Here is a 16,504-nt window from a genome sequence, read left to right as displayed (position 1 = left end):
TCCGGTCCTTCATTTCTATGATTCTGTAGGATTCTTCATAAAAACTTTGCCTTTGCTTATCCTCAAGTTGTCTGGATCATATATGAGAGCAAAAACACGACATAATGTATGTTGGTCACTATAATATCAGACTTCTCCTGTATTGGGCTTGTCCCATACTTACATGAAGAGAAAAAGAATGTATATATGCAAGAAGAAAATGAAAGCTTCTGAGTCCTAGTAGTGAGAGCTCTGCTTAAAATATGTACATTATATAAAATGTGTGTAAGTAAATGGTAAATATAATTTTATTTTAATTATTTATTTTTTTCTTAAAGGAAGACATCCAAGTGTTGTTGAAAACTTTCAGACATCACCCTTAAGAGGTTTTATTATAGATCTGAGTTTATGGAAGGATAGTATATTTGAGTTATGGGTTTGTGCTCTTGGATTAGCAAAATTTGGATTCTTCATACCCTTTGTGCATATGGTAAGAATGTCATTTCTGTATTTTGATTAATGGATATATATATTTGTGATTTAAAAAAAAAAATTCTGAAATTTCTACTGTTTACCTGTAGTTTAGAAAAGCAGCAAGTTATTGTCAAAAGAATAGAGACTGAATACTAATTAGTAAAGATGTGTATCAGTCAAGCTAACTTTAATAAAACAGACTTCTTCTGTAGTTGATGTTTAATGGCATTTTCATCTAAAATAGCAATATATCACTTGTCACTTAAGGCAGTGGTTCTCAAAACCAGTCCACCACTTGTTCAGGGAAAGCCCCTGGTGGGCCAGGCCAGTTTGTTACCTGCCGCGTCCGCAGGTTTGGCCGATTGCGGCTCCCACTGGCTGTCGTTTTCCGCTCCACGCTAATGGGGGCAGCGGGAAGTGGTGGCCAGCACATCCCTCGGCCTGTGCTGCTTCCTGCCACCCCCATTGGCCTGGAGCGGCGAGCCGCAATCGGCTGAACCTGCGGATGCGGTAGGTAAACAAACCGGCCCGGCCCATCAGGAGCTTTCCCTGAACAAGCGGCGGACTGGCTTTGAGAACCACTGACTTAAGGGGCAGGGAGCACCATATAAATGGCCCCAATGTTGTGCTCTTTAGTCTGCTTCCCTTTGTCTGGAGTCTTATCTTAAAGCATTTTTACAGAGGCCTTTCCTCTCCACCTCAGAAGAATATATTAGACTCATTATTATTATTATTGTTGTTTGTATTATAGTAGCACCTACAGGCCTCAACTGAGATCAAGGCCTCATTGATCACAACAGTAACTTGTGCAGCTTTTACCTCTCAGTGCCATAAAAATCTATCCATGGCTGGGGAGCACTGAGCAGCATGTCCTGTAATTGGTTTGGTGGGCTAAAGAGCACTGCAGAGGGTTGGATCCTCCATATGCAAGCCTCTTATCTCAAGCAGATCACCTGAGATCTGCTGGTTTAGGGAGTAGAACTTCTAGACTTTTCCAGGTAGAGCAGTGGTGGAAACCCTGCCCCTTGACAGAAGGTTGTGAAGGAACAGTTGTGATTTTCCACTTCTCCCATATAGGAATAATCTAAGTAGTGGACGTTGTAGGGCAAATAAGAGCATCACATTCTTCATAAGAGGAAGGGTTAATCTCTGATGTCATTAGCTAGACCTCTCTCCTCCCACTGCTGTACACCAGGTGTTTGCTACCCTTCTCAACATAAATTGCAGCATCTGAAACATTTAGAGATTATTTGGGATGAAAGGCACTAGATAAATGTAAAATATTATGCCAGTCCTCTCTCAGAACTGGAGTGAAATCAAACGTTATGTCATGGGTAAGCTTACCCATGTGCTCACAGAATAAAAAAATAAAACAGCTAGCAAGAGAACAGTTAAATTTAAGCTTCCAAGAGGTTTAAACAATGAGGACAAAAAAATATTTTAAAAACTATGAAACATGCAGTATTTTGACAGCCTCCTTCTAAGCAGAGTTTTAATTCAGATTGTTTGGAATGATGGCCAGACTCTATACTTGCCCAACCTAACAAATGTGCACTGTATCATTTGTGATAGATACATTGAATTGATATTCTGTTTACAGATGAAACTTGCAGGTGACTTGGGCATTTCTTTGGATGATGCATCATATATTATGGTAGGAATTGGAATAAGCAGCCTGCTTAGTTCTCTTCTATTTGGGAAGATATGTGATTTAGAAAATATCAACCGCCTTTATGTTAACCAGGCATCTGTACTGTCTGTTGGTAAGTCTTACCCTTTCCAAGTAAAAATAAGAATTTTTTTTAAAACTGCCTTTGAGTATTTGAATGTCTCTACCATTTATCCTTCCACTGTATTTAGACGTGCACAGCCTGACTCTCTTGTTTGTTACACCAGTTTCACATTAGTACAACTCCTGAAATGGAGTTGAACTGGCATAAAGCTGATAAAATGGAATGGAGAATCACAATTAATGGAACGGAGTTACATAAAACTTCTCTATCACTGTTGCATTTAAGTTACTGTATTCCAGCTCAGTAGCTAATGTGATGGTAGCTCTGCAAAATCTATTTACTTTTCAAATAGGCTGTTCGTCTTTGCATTTATGTTTATGTCCTTTTATTATTTGTGTCATATGTTTTATGCAATAACTTATTAGTTCCTATAGAATTCAGTTTTTTAGACTCTGATTCTGCTGTGCTTATTCACACTGAGTAGTTAACTTATTTGGCAAATAGTCTCACTGAAATCAGTGGGACTATGTATGTAGTAAATTACTACTTAACATGAGTAAAAGTAGCGGAATCCTGGTCTAAATATGTATGTTTTCAATTCACATTTTGTTTGGTTCAGCATTGTGCTGCAATCCCAAAAAGAGAACAAATAAGTAGATATAATCCGACATTGAATTACATTTCTCTTTTCTGAAAAATTCTGCTGTCCTTCCAGTGTTTTGCATTGTGGGAGACTACTCGGTGAACTGTTTCACTTCTGTCTTTGTCAGCCAGTGGCAGCCAGTATATGCTGTAAACGGACAACTGAGTCTGAAGAAAGAGGGGAAATAGGTTAAAGACTTTTGAGGTCTAGTATAATTCACAGCATAGGTGGAAATACAATATTATTTGCAGAATAAAATAGGTTCTGTTCTTCTGATGAAGTTGATTCTGATCAGACAAAGCGGTAATGGTTGCTTGGAAATGTAGAGAATTAAAATGTTATTTTTGATGTGATCAGATTTTATGAAAAATACATATTTTGATATTAAAATGGTTTATCAAATACTGATTTAATGCTGTTATCTTCACAGCTGCTTCACACACACACACACACACACACAAGAAAACTGCACTCTATGCTATATCTGTCATAATTTTTAAAAGAAAAAGGCACATTAAGGGCCAAATCCTGACCTCTGCATAATATCTAAGTAAGCAGCCTTTTAAAAAGAGTTCTCAGAGGGTTCTATGGGTCCTTTCAGCAAATTCTAAAACCCAGAGGCTTTTTTGAAAGATTCCAGAGCATATAGCAAACTGATTACTTTCAATCCCTGCCAGGACCTCCCTGTCAGAGGCAGACTATGAGCTATTCCTGAGAGCCTTTGGTTACTTCAAACAGATGAGTATTGATTGGTATGGTGACAAGATCATGTTCTCAGAAAATCCTCTAGATTCCCTGTCCGTATTCCCACCTCATAAGTGCTCTTGGGTACCTTATTGTAAGAAATAAATACTCCAGGATATCCATTTCTTCTTGGAAAGAGAGCCATCAAGCCTATGTCAACGTGCTAAAGAGGAAAGAGTTTTGATAACAGATAATTTTCTGATGGTCAAAAAGACATGAGAGCTCCAGGCCACTCCGATTCTTGAGAACCTAAACCAGTATTAGGTAAAGGAAAAATGCAACATGGTCATTTTAGGAACAATTATACCATTTCTAGAGACAGACAACTGGCTATGAGATCTAGACATTATGGATACTTATGTGGACATAGGGATATCTTACAAGCACCTGAAGTGTCTCTTTTGTTGTAGGGGAAAAGCATTACTAATTTTTAGCTTTTCAGAGTAGCATTGACACCACCTTTTCACAAAATGTTTGGCAGTAATTGTTGTGACGTTGCACTCCATACGTTTTATGGAAATATGCTTATGAGTGTGAATACGATGTAACTGGAATATGATTTATGCAAAAGGTCTCTTGTAAGGTATCATAACAAAGGTTATAACCTACTGATTATATTCCTCCTGTTTGCATGCATGTATCATTCTTGTATCTGAAGCTAAAAATATGAAGTATAACTCTGAGGTCCTATTGTAATTATGCAAAGTGTGGGCCATTGATGGTGACTTAGAATCTTGATGGCTCCCATTGACTAGGACAATTGGTTGTAAATGGTTTATTTACCTGCAAACCTTCCTGTGTATGTGTGGGCCAACCCAGGAAGAATGGAGACTAGGGGTCTTACAGTGACATGTGACCATGTCACATGATACTGGAATCCATTTTAATCCTTGTACTTTTCCATTGATGAGGTGAGAGTGGGGACAAGCACAGACAAAATATTCCAGCCGTGTCCTAAAACCATAAAAGGGGGTGGAGCGGACAAATGGGGCTGCCAGTCATGTGAAAACCCCTGCTTACCACCTGAGATGTCTGCTTGATCTAACAAAGACTGTACAAGGGAAAGGATGGGGCCCAGACTAGGAAGGAGTCTAGTCTGTGAAAGAAGCTTATTGGAACATCTTTGAGAGTGAGTTACCTGTGATCAGTTTCTTAATGTATTAGGCTTTGACTTGCATGTTTTGTTTTATTTTGTTTTGTGACATACTTTGTTCTGGCTGTTATTACTTGAAATCGCTTAAATCCTAGTTTTTATACTTAATAAAATCACTTTTGTTTATCAGTAAACCCAGAGTAAGTGATTAATAACTGGGGGAGCAAACAGCTGTGCATATCTCTCTATCAGTGATATGGAGGGCGAACAATTTATTAATTTACCCTGTATACACTTTATACAGAGTAAAACGGATTTATTTGGGGTTTGGATCCCGTTGGGAGCTTGGTGTCTGGGTGCTGGAGACAGATAACCTGCTGAGCTGTTTTCAGTTAAGTCTGCAGCTTTAGGGATGTGGACCAGACCCTGGATCTGTGTTGCAGCAGGCTAGAATGTTTGGCTCAACAAGACTGGGTTCTGGAAGTCCCAAACTGGCAGGGAAAATGGGCTCAGAGGTAATTTCAGCATATCAGATGACAGTCTCAAGGGGATCTTCGTGACCGAACCCGTCACAGTTGTAACCTATCTGCACAAACTGTAGGTGCATGTTTTCCCCCACTGAGACAATTAGGTTATCAAGGACACTCCTTAGCATTCAAAAAGCTAACACAACAGGGATATTGGATACCCTAGTGTTTATGATAAACTGTCCAAGTCCCATCTTGTCTCCCGTAGATGATTGGAGTACATAGGAGCCCTGTTAGACACAGCTCAAGCATTCCTGCCCAGACAGTATCCAAGACATCACCAGATGGACAGAAATATTAAGCAAAAGCCAACAGGTGACAGCTAGGACAATACTGTGAACATTGAATCTGATGGCTGCAAACGTATTCAGTAGTAGCCATGACATATGTTCATAAGAGACAACTTCAGTGACCTCAGTGAAAGCAAGCATCCCAGGGACTCTCACATTGCTTCAGGTAACAGACACCTTCAGAGCTTTTCTGACCTGGTGGCATTCCAGGCACAATCTTGATTTAGAGATGGATTCCTAGATGCTTCCGGTTCAAATCATAGTGACACAGGTGCATCCCCTCTGGAATGGGAAACCCATGCAGAGGGATTACACGCTAAAGGAATTCAAGGTAAAATGTTCAAAAGTAATTTGAGTAAGTAATTTAGGACTCTATGTCCTATAACTTTTCAATGAGACTAAGGCTAGGTCTACACTGGGTGGGGGGTCAACCTAAGATACACAACTTCGCGTAGCTGAAGTCGGCATATCTTAGGTCGATTTACCTGGCTGTGAGGATGGCGGCGAGTTGACTGCTGCCACTCTCCCATTGACTCTGCTTCTGCCTCTTGCCACGGTGGAGTTCCAGAGTCGACGGCAGAGCAATCGGGGATCGATTTTATCGCATCTACACTAGCGGGTAATGTAGACGTACCCTTAGGCTTCTATGTGCCTTAGTCAATTTTATTCAGTGTTGTTATAGGTGTGTTGATCCCAGGATATCAGAGAGACAAGATGGGTGAGGTAGTATCTTTTATCAGACCAACTTCTGTTAGTGAAAGAAACAAGCTCTGTGTAGCTCAAAAGTTTGTCTTTCTCACTAACAGAACTTCGTCCAATAAAAGACAATATTTCATCCATCTTGTCTCTCTAAGTCAATTTTAGGTAAGAAAGTATGTCTGCAGCCCCTAATTGTCTGGCTTGAATCTTCACAGTTAAAAGCTTCATCTATCATGAGACAATATGGTCCAGATAAGATGATGAAAGCTGCTTTTGATCCACTCAGTTCTTTTGATCTTAAGTTTCATAAGTGAGAGGCTATTTTCCTGGTTACCTTTTTTTTAAAAGGTACTTTGGTTTGCTTTTTTCATACATCCTGTTTTGCTCGCTTGGAGTAATGCACAATTGCCCTCTAGTGGAGATCATTTATCACAACTTTGTGGAAATATAATCCTGTGTCTGAAGCAATCTGATATTCTGCTCCAGTTTTGAGCCTGTAATTTCTCCAGGTTTTTGTAGTACCAGTCATCTGGTCATGGGAAAAGTGAGCACGAAGTGGATGAATTAAAATAGCTTCATTATAATAGTCTTTTAAACAGTTTCCAAAGTCAGGTCCCTCAAGCACTTTTTGTATAAAAATACAGTACACAATTTATACAATACACAATTTTTGTATAAATATACTACTTTATATAAGAGAAAATTATTAGAAGGAAATCTTCATAAAAAGGGCTCTTGCTTAATCTGGCCACTTCGGAAAGTCAAAGTAAATTAAGGATGATCAGCAATCATAATACTCCCAATATTTATATCATTGGTATTAAAGTTGCAAAGAAAAGAGTAGAATGTCAGATCTTTAATCTGAATTATGAGTGTGCAAATACATGAAAGGTCTCTAGCACTATGGAATATTTGTCTTTGTTCTTTAAAGATCACCAGTATACCATGTTTAATTGTACAGCCCACCTTTTTCTTAGAGTGCCTAGGTCTCTTTAAATTCTACTCCATCACAAATTAAGCTATCAAACAAGGCAGACCATTCCCCACATACACAGATAAAGGGTATGTGACATGGGGTACAAACGCTACACCAAGCAGGAAGCAGTTAAGGAGCAGCTCTGGTCTCAGGCAGCTCTATCCTGCTGCATCTGCAAAGCATGCCAGTCATGGAGGAAGAACCTTGAAAAGAAGAAGCCAGGTTCAGAAGGGCCAAACCCTGGGAGGTGGACAGTTTTCTCCCCACTAGCTGCTAGACGGAGGACACAAAAAAGAAGAAACTGGCTTACTGACTCTGCTGAACCTGGGGACTAATTGGGGAAAAGGAGCCAGTTGAAAGAGCAGTCAACTGTGGTCCTATAGGTGGCACAAGACCTGGAGGATTCCTGCCTCGAGAAGGGTGACCAAGGAACTGCCTGAACCACAGTTCCAGCTCCAGGAGGAATACTGGCGGGGACCAGAAACAACTCTTTGGAATATAGCCCAATTACTTCTGGAGAGGTTGGGCAGCAGTTTTGCAGAAGCTCCTCACTTTAGCCAGCTGGAAGAAAGCAGCAAGGAGCCACAATTTCATGGCGGGAATTGCAGCATTCACAGGCCTGGGGAAGACACTGACAAGCAGGAAAAGGTAAAAACAGTGCATGGAAGCAGAATTGGAATTGAAGGAACAATCCTTAGCCACCTAAGCATAATCCCTGGGCTGGAAATCTGTGTCACAGACAGGAGCCTGGGTGATCAGGCCTAGTGGTTGGAGCTGGAGTCAGAGACCAGGAACAGTGCCAAAGGTCAGAGCTGGAGTCAGGAACCAAGCACAGGAGGAAGGCTGGCAGGGACTGGAGCAGAGCAGCAGGAATAAGGCAGAAGCTGGGCTGGAGCAAGGCTTGGGAACAAGGCTTTCACAGGAACGATCGCAGCTGCGGCGTAAGCGTTGAACAGCTACTGGCTTAGTGCTGCTGCTGGGCTTCAAAGCAGGTCTTGTGATGCTTCTCAGTCAATCTGGTGATTTGTTTGATCAGGGAAAATGTTCCTTGCTGTGAGGCAGCTAGCTGGTCTCAGGATCAACTGCAGACTCTGATTGCTGATATCCAGAAGAGTGGGTGGGCTTGTGTTCCCCTATCTCTCCCCCAGATCAAGAGAAGAAGGGCAGGCTTCCAGATTGAAAGACATCAGGAATTACACACCCCAGATGGGGGCCGAGGCCCTGGCATAGAGCCTACTAGACTTTAGGTTTTTCCTGTCTTATAACCTGGATTCTGAATTACCTTGAAAGGGGCATTTCTCAAGAATGACCTGGCCAGAGGGCCAACTCACAAGGCAAATGGGATGACTAGTAGGCCTGGATGGCTGGTCTGCAGAACCGTAGCGGAGAAAATGCCTTCAATGTCACACCTAGCTGTAAGGGGATGCTCTGACTGGGAAGTCACTTTGCCACAGGTATCAAATAGATCGTTAAAGAAGCACTGTTTCCTAGCAAAGCTTTTAAGTTCAAATATGTAATATAAGTGCTATACTAGTTCAAATCTACTCTTCTTATCAGAGAGTATATGGCATTACAGTGAAATACTCATTTATTCAAGCTATTTAATAACAGCAAACAAATTTAGCACCACATTACAACTCACAACTGAATAAATACTGCAAACCATACATATCAAAATATGGTTTATGTTCTAACACAAAAAATCCTACATTGTATAATAGTTGAGCTTGCTCAATTACAACCACCACCAATCTGAACATTAAACTATGAAATCTCTTTTATACAGGTTTGTTTACTGCCTTCATCACTATAGTATATGAGCCTCTTCCAGTAGTGCATTGAGTGACATGACTAACATCTACTACATGTGGTTTGTCCTCTCTCATTCTCTTGCCATGGCAAGAATTGTGTGTATAGTGGAGTGCTTTGCTGTGGTAGGGGTTTATTTTTGTGTGTGTCCATGTTATGTTCTGTATTTATATTGGCAAAGGCAAGATCACAGAAGCGCCCCTTACACTTGGAGTGGGAAGATGGTGAAGTTTGTGATAGGGCTTACTTACTGTAGGAGTTCATTCCACAGTCTTGGACCAGCCCCCAAGAAAGTTCTGTCTCCCGCACAGATGAGCTTTACCATTATGGTGGAAAGTTTTGTTGGGCCAGAGGTGTGGAGCTGTGTCAAAGCTGTGGGTGATCTTTTAGATATCCTGGGCCCAGGCCATTGAGTGCCTTGAAAGTAAGGTAGGGATTAGACCTTGAACTTAATTTGATATTTTTTGGTAAGCCAATGTAGAGACTAAAAGACAGGTGTGATCTGCTTGTGATAGCCTGTGTTGCTGAGAAGACATGGTGTAACGTTCCTTGCTGTTAAAGTTTCCTAAGCACTGATGACTTCATGCCCAGGTATAATGCACTGTTGTCCAGTAGAGCGGTAACTAAGACATGTATAACCAAGGCTAGATCAGCGTTTGCCAGGATGGTATGGCATCTCCTAGCCAACTGGAGATGGTAAAAAAACATTACCTATGGATGCTGTTATGTGAGAATTTAACATTAGCAAGAAATCCAAGAGTCAATCCATAATCAGATTATTTCAGATAGACTACACAACTAACTACTTATAGAGAACATGGCCTTCATCTGGCTCCATTCAACACAGGTGTTTCATCCATAACAGGTATAAGCAAATGCCCTACCAAAGCCACCTTAACAATTTTGTTTTTGTTTTGTTTTCCAGGGCTGTTGTACTTGACAATTCCTCTATGCACAACTTTCCCCTCCCTAATTGCTTTTGGCTCGCTGTTGGGATTTTTTGATGCAGGAAACTATGTTCTTTTACCTGTTCTAACTCTAGACTTGATGGGAGCAGAGAAAATGCCTGTGGCATGGGGATTTATGATGGCTGTCCACACAATTAGTTGTTTTGGTCCACCATTTGCAGGTGAGTTATCTAATACAGAGAAGTTGTATTTGAATATTTTCCTAAATAATGATGCTTTGTATATGCTGGTATTTAAATGTTTTATCCATATGAAGAACAATATTTAGCCCTTTATCTATTAATAGCATTGCTAGCAATATTAAAGTCTCCTTTTAGTGATTTCCACTGTCTATAGTTCTTGAGACAGCCCCCTCCCCATAGACCTAGGGATGAAATTAGAGAAATGAATGGTAGGGAGAGAAATATTAAACCTCCCCTCCTTCAAGCTGATGCTGCCATACATGCTTTTCCTCTCTCAAGATGAATTATTTTTTCTGTTCTTTTTTCTGTTGTGACTGTGACAGATACACAAACACACAGCTATCTTGAGACCATTATATTTAATTTTATGAAGATTATCTGTATCTATGAGCCAGCTCTTGAAAGCCTGAAAACTTCAAAGACCATAATATCGAGATGAGCGAGACGAGAGGGGCTCATGGAATATTCAGAGATCTTTGTATCAATAAGCTTTATGTATTTGTTTATTCCTAACTGACTCGGGATGTTCCCTGTGAAACCTGGAATCACTATGGGGTGATTAATGCAAAATCCCAAAGACAGTTACATAAATGTCCATCTTTATGGCTTGGGCCACTGGGGATAGAGACAGTGACTGGTTTTACCAGTTTTCATGAGGCTGAGAGACTAAGGGTATGACTATATATACAGCACTGCAGTGGCACAGCTGTACCAATACAGCTATGCCACTGCAGCGTGTCTGGTGAAAATGCTCTATGCCGACAGGAGAGAGCTTTCCAGTCGGCATAAAAAACTCACCTTCACAAGCGGCATAAATAATGTCGGCGGGAGAAACTCTCCCACCAACATAGCCCTGTGCATACAAATGCTTATGTCGGTGTAACTTATGTCACTTGGCGGGGAGAATATTCATACTCCTGAGCGACATAAATTTTGCTGACATAGGCTGTAGTGTAGACATAGCCTAAGGCTTTAGGGTTTAAAGACTGAGCTTAAACAGACTCAGGACCTTCTTTTCATTCAACAAACAGACCTGACTTTTGGTCCAAGTGGGGACCCAACCCTGCTGGGAGGCTGGAAGACTTTAACCTGTCAGATTCCACCATGTGGAAAATTGGTGATTTAGCGTGACTTACCTTTAGCGTGGGTTTAGATTAAGACCTTTTTATTGTTTTATATATTTTCTCTTTATGCTTTTGTCCTTAAATAAATGAACTATGCTTTGAAAGAGCAGCTTGGTTCCTGATAAATCACTGTTGTCCTTGGAGAGAAAGTAAAAAGCAGGGGCTAGACATTAGTTAGACCTGCTTGGGGCAATCACAGTGGATTGTAATAGGTTTCAGAGTTGTAACCGTGTTAGTCTCTATCAGCAAAAACAATGAGGAGTACTTGTGGCACCTTAGAGACTAACAAATTTATTTGGACATAAGGTTTCATGGGCTAAGACCCACTTCATCAGATGCATGGAGTGGAAAATACAGTAGGAAGATATATATACATAGTACATGAAAAGATGGGAGCTGCCTTACCAATTCTAATGAGACAATTCAGTTAAAGTGGGCTATCATCAGTAGGAGGAAAAATCACTTTTTTAGTGGTAATCAGGATGGCCCATTTCAAACAGTTCACAAGAAGGTGTGAGTAACAGTAGGGGGAAGGTTAGCATGGAGAAAATAGTTTTTAGTTCTTGTAGTGACCAATCCACTCCAGTCTTTATTCAGGCCTAATTTGATGGTGTCTAGTTTGCAAATTAATTCCAGTTCTGCAGTTTTTTTGTTGGATTCTGTTTTTGAAGCTTTTTTGTTGAAGAATTGCCACTTTTAAGTCTGTTATTGAGTGTCCAGGGAGGTTGAAGTGTTCTCCGACTGGTTTTTGAATGTTATAATTCTTGACGTCTGATTTGTGTTCATTTATTCTTTTGTGTAGAGACTGTCCAGTTTGGCCAATGTACATGGCAGAGGGGCATTGCTGGAACATGATAGCATATGTCACATTGGTAGATGTGCAGGTGAACCAGCCCCTGATGGTGTGGTTGATGTGGGTAGGTCCTGGGTTGGTGTCCCTTGAATAGATATGTGGACAGAGATGGCAATGGGGTTTGTTGCAGGGATAGGTTCCTGGGTTAGTGTTTTTGTTGTGTGATGTTTAGTTGCTGATGAGTATTTGCTTCAAGTTGGGGGGCTGTCTGAAAGCGAGGACTGGCTTGTTTCCCAAGGTCTGTGAGAGTGAGGGATCATCCTTCAGGATAGGTTGTAGATCCTTGATGATGCGCTGGAGAGTTTTAGTGGAGGGCTGAACTGCAGCCTAAACCCCCGATCGGGAGGGCATGTAGGAGACCAAAGTTCAGATTCCTTCCCCACATCAGGTAAAGTAGGGAATTGAATCTGGATCTCCAGCATCCTACGTGAGTGCTCTAAGCAGTTCATTAAAGCTTACAAAGGAGGCAGCACCTCATCCTCTGGATATTTTGTGAGTCTTTTCCTTTGTCAACATGCCTGAAAGGCTAAATGAATTTTTCATGACTAAACAAAATGTTTCATCTGTCATCGCCAAAATGTTTTGACTTTTTTGGTTCAGTCAAAACTATTCAGCAAACTCAACATGAGTTCACAAATAGTTTGTCGATCTGAAACTGCATTTTTCAATGAATACACTATCCATCCAAAAAAAATTTCACCTAGTTCTACTCCTCACATGCGCCATAGAGACAAATCTTGATGTAATGGGCTTTCAGCCCACCAGGAACTGCATCACCTGAGTACTGGACCCACCATGGAACCTTTCTAAGAGATGTGGGATGTTTCTCCATAAAGATTGGTGATTCCATATGTACTACATAAATTGAAAATGCTCTCTCTCGAGTACATATTGTGTCTAAAGATATTGGATTAAATAAAATAAAGGGGTTCAAAAAGAGAGTTTAATTTATTTAGCTTATAGGCTTTTCTATCTCTTCTAAGGCACTCATCATTGTATTATAGGATAATAAAGAACATGTGGAGATAAAGATGTGCTTTGATGTGGGGAGAATATGATTACATGCAATTGGAATATTATTTGTTTCAGGCTGGATATATGACTTCTTAGGAAGTTACAACATTGGATTTGTAGTGCCTGGACTTTGCTCTGTTGGAGCAGCAGGTATTCTTGCTTTCATTCCACGGCTTAAAAATACAGCAGTACAACAGAAGAAGAACATTATTCATGCTTCTGTTTGTGAGGTAACAAACAGTATAATACCTTGGGAGTCACCACCTCATTCATTACAGGTAAACAAAGGATTGAATGCAGCTGTGCTAAAATGGTCTTTCTATGCTAAAATGTCTTTATTCTAAGCATACAGGAACTGGTTTTCTAAATTTTACATGACACTAAAGCAGCTATATATTACTAGTGGGGGAATTCTACACCAACAAATTAAAAATCGTGCGCCAAAAATTTATACAATATTTTAAAATTCTGCAAAATTCTGCATATTTTGTCAAAATAGCACTGTGTTATCATACCAGTTTCAATTATTTTGGTAATTTTTTTCGAAATATCTGTCAGCAACTATGTCTGTAACAATACAGACACAAAAAAATTCCCCGAGGAGTAGACAGTTAAAGAAATTCCTATGACAATCTAGTTCCTGTTTCTCTGCTCCCTTCCCCCGCACCAGAGCCCAGCCAGGGGGCCAGACCCCCACCCCCCAGAGCCCAGCTATGGGCACCTCCCCAGCCCAGACACTTGCACCCCATGCCCCCCAGAGCCCAGTTGTGGAGTGCCTCCCAGCCCAGACACTTGCACCCCTCGCCCCCAGAGCCCAGCCACGGGCTGGATCTTGTTATACTTTTTTCTGCTAGATTGAAGAGCCCATTATTAAATATTTGTTCCCAATGTACATACTTACAAACTATAATCAAATCACCCCTTAACCTTCTCTTTGTTAAGCTGAATAGATTGAGCTCCTTGAGTCTATCACTATAAGGCATGTTTTCTAATTCTTAAATCATTCTCAGGGCTCTTTTCTGAACCCTCTCCAATGTATCAACTTCCTTCTTGAATTGTGGACACCAGAACTAGACAAAATATTCCAGCAGAGGTTGCAACAGGGGCAAATACCCCTACTTGAGATCTCACTGTTTACAGTAGCCCTTTTGGCCCCAGCTTTGCCCTGAGAGTGCATGTTCAGCTGATTATGCACCACTACCCCCAAATCATTTTCAAAGTCACTGCTTCCTAGAATAGAGTCCCCCATCCTGTAAGTATGGCCTATATGTTCCAAGATGTATACATTTACATTTGGCCATATTGAAATATATATTGTTTGCTTGTGCCCAGTTTACCATGCAATCCAGATCACTAAATCACTAATCGCTAGATTGTGAACCTTTTACTGGTGACAGTTACTCACACAAAGAATCCCATTTAGGTCAGTGGGATTACTCATGAAAGTAAATGCTCACCAGAGTGAGTAAGGGGTTCACAATCTGGCCTTAAATATTTAGGGGCAGATTCTCCACCTGAGCTGGTGCAGTGGAGAGGAGGGGCCATCAGGCCTAGAGCAATTTACAGCTGAGGAGAGCAACTCTAACATATACTGCTGGTCCTCCCCATCCTCGTCCTGGAATACTTCCAACACACCTTCCTCTCTACACCAGGAGTGTGTGCAGCTAGCACAGTAGGTAGCAAAGCCACCTCTATCTTTTCACCAGAGGAGCATGTGTTGCACAGGTGGAATTATCCACTGGCCATCTTCAGTCACTTTAAGTCCACAGTGCAAAATAGACTTAGTGAACCTGAGAATCTAGTTTATGGGGCTTATTTGTGATGAATAAGTAGTGCCCTACATTTGGGGTGATATGAAGCTGCCATTCACCAGAAGAAGCTCCTGAAGATGATATACCTACACCAGGCACAATCCTGTTAGTGCTCCTGGGAAGCACAGCTAGTGGGTTCATATCGCTGCCTCCTCTCTCCCATCTGTGTCCCTTTTACAGACAACACAGCTAGCCAAGAGCAGTCCTTGAGCTCAAGGGAGTGCAATAAGTGCAGTTGTGTTGGGCCTTTGTGGAGGATGCAAGTGGGAAGAAGCTCCTTAAGCCCTTCAGCCTTTGAACAAGCAATTTAGCCACCAGAAAGATACTGATAAATGGAGTGAAATCAGAAAAGATCATCAGAATTCATCAGAGGAGTTTCTTGAGAGAAAGGATTAAAAGAGTTGCATATATGTTGCTTGACTAAGCAACAACTGGAAGGAGACGAAACATGATAAAAGTCTATAAACTTATGAAGGGTATAAATGCTAAGAAGGGAGAGGTGCTATTTATCTTAGCAACATAAAAGCAGGTATTTTAGCTAGGAGCAATTGGACGAAACTGGGAGGGAAAATTTAGGCCAAACGTTTTAAGAAACTTTTGACAGGAAGATGTAGTAGGTTGTAGAACATGGGTGGCAGGTATAAGAGGCCAGAGGAGGCTAAGCCTCCCCAAACAGGATGCAGCGCACCTCCCTCTGGAGGCACGCTGGCCCATTGCCTTTGGAGCACTGCCACCGAAAGGGCGCCCAGGCTGGAGCCCTGCCTGCACTCCGCCCCAAGGCCCCCCTCCTGCTTGTATTCTTTCTCCATGGCCCTGCACATGCTACTCCTCTTCCCAACCCTGCTCCACCTCTTCCTCCCAAGGATCCCACCCACCCACCCACCACTTGCGCCTCTCCACCCTGTCCTCCAAGGCCCTCTCGCCAAGGAGCAGTGGGAGGGGTGTCCTCAGGGGAGAGGATGGAGAGGCGTGAGTTATGGGGGGGTCCTCAGAAGGAGGGGGCAAAGAGGTATGAGCGGTGGGCAGGGGGGCCTCAGGCCAGGGAGGAGCGGGTGGGGGGGGATGATCTCAGGGGAGGGGGCCCAATGGGGCTAGGTCAGAGTGGAGTGGAGCATGAATGGGGCCTTGGGGGAAAGAGGCTGAGTGGGGTGGGCCTCAGGGCAAAGCAGGGGGAAGGGCACGGTCTGAGCACCAGTGCCTCCCCCACCCCACACGCACACTTGTAGGGAGATTTCTGCGCTCTCTAAAGCCTCCCCAAATGCCAGAGTCACACACTGCCCATGTTGTAGAACACTCTTCCAAGGGAATTGATAGAATTCCTATCACTTTGCACATCTAAAGCAACACAGGACAATACCCTAGTAAATGTACAAAAGGGAATAATCTTGCATAGACATTTATTTTTCATATCTTGAGTCTTTTGTTCCTCCAAGCAGCAAGGAAGGGTAAAAAGTGTTCATGAGAGAAAAAAAGGTTGAGAACCTTTGATTTACTGTATAAAATGAGTGTATCAAAGGCAGATATTTAAGATATAATATGATCAAATTAAGCAGTGACACAGAAACATAAAATGGTAGTTAAATGT

General features: G+C 41.7%; 1 protein-coding gene across 13 annotated transcripts in view; it reads left to right on the top strand.

Moving 5' to 3' along the window:
- The window catches only part of LOC120400888 (centromere protein J-like), a 124,520-nt gene that overhangs the window by 19,136 nt on the left and 88,880 nt on the right, over window positions 1-16,504 (top strand). For all 13 annotated transcript variants that reach the window (XM_039530157.1, XM_039530168.1, XM_039530166.1 and 10 more), the window contains 4 exons: window positions 318-469; window positions 2,054-2,216; window positions 9,893-10,096; window positions 13,184-13,386. In XM_039530157.1, coding sequence (XP_039386091.1) covers window positions 318-469; window positions 2,054-2,216; window positions 9,893-10,096; window positions 13,184-13,386 — 722 coding nt within the window. The remainder of the gene's footprint in view (window positions 1-317; window positions 470-2,053; window positions 2,217-9,892; window positions 10,097-13,183; window positions 13,387-16,504) is intronic.

Source organism: Mauremys reevesii, linkage group 3 (assembly GCF_016161935.1).
Source record: "Mauremys reevesii isolate NIE-2019 linkage group 3, ASM1616193v1, whole genome shotgun sequence".
NCBI classification, from domain to species: Eukaryota; Metazoa; Chordata; order Testudines; family Geoemydidae; genus Mauremys; species Mauremys reevesii.
This window is presented reverse-complemented; position numbering and strand designations above follow the sequence as displayed.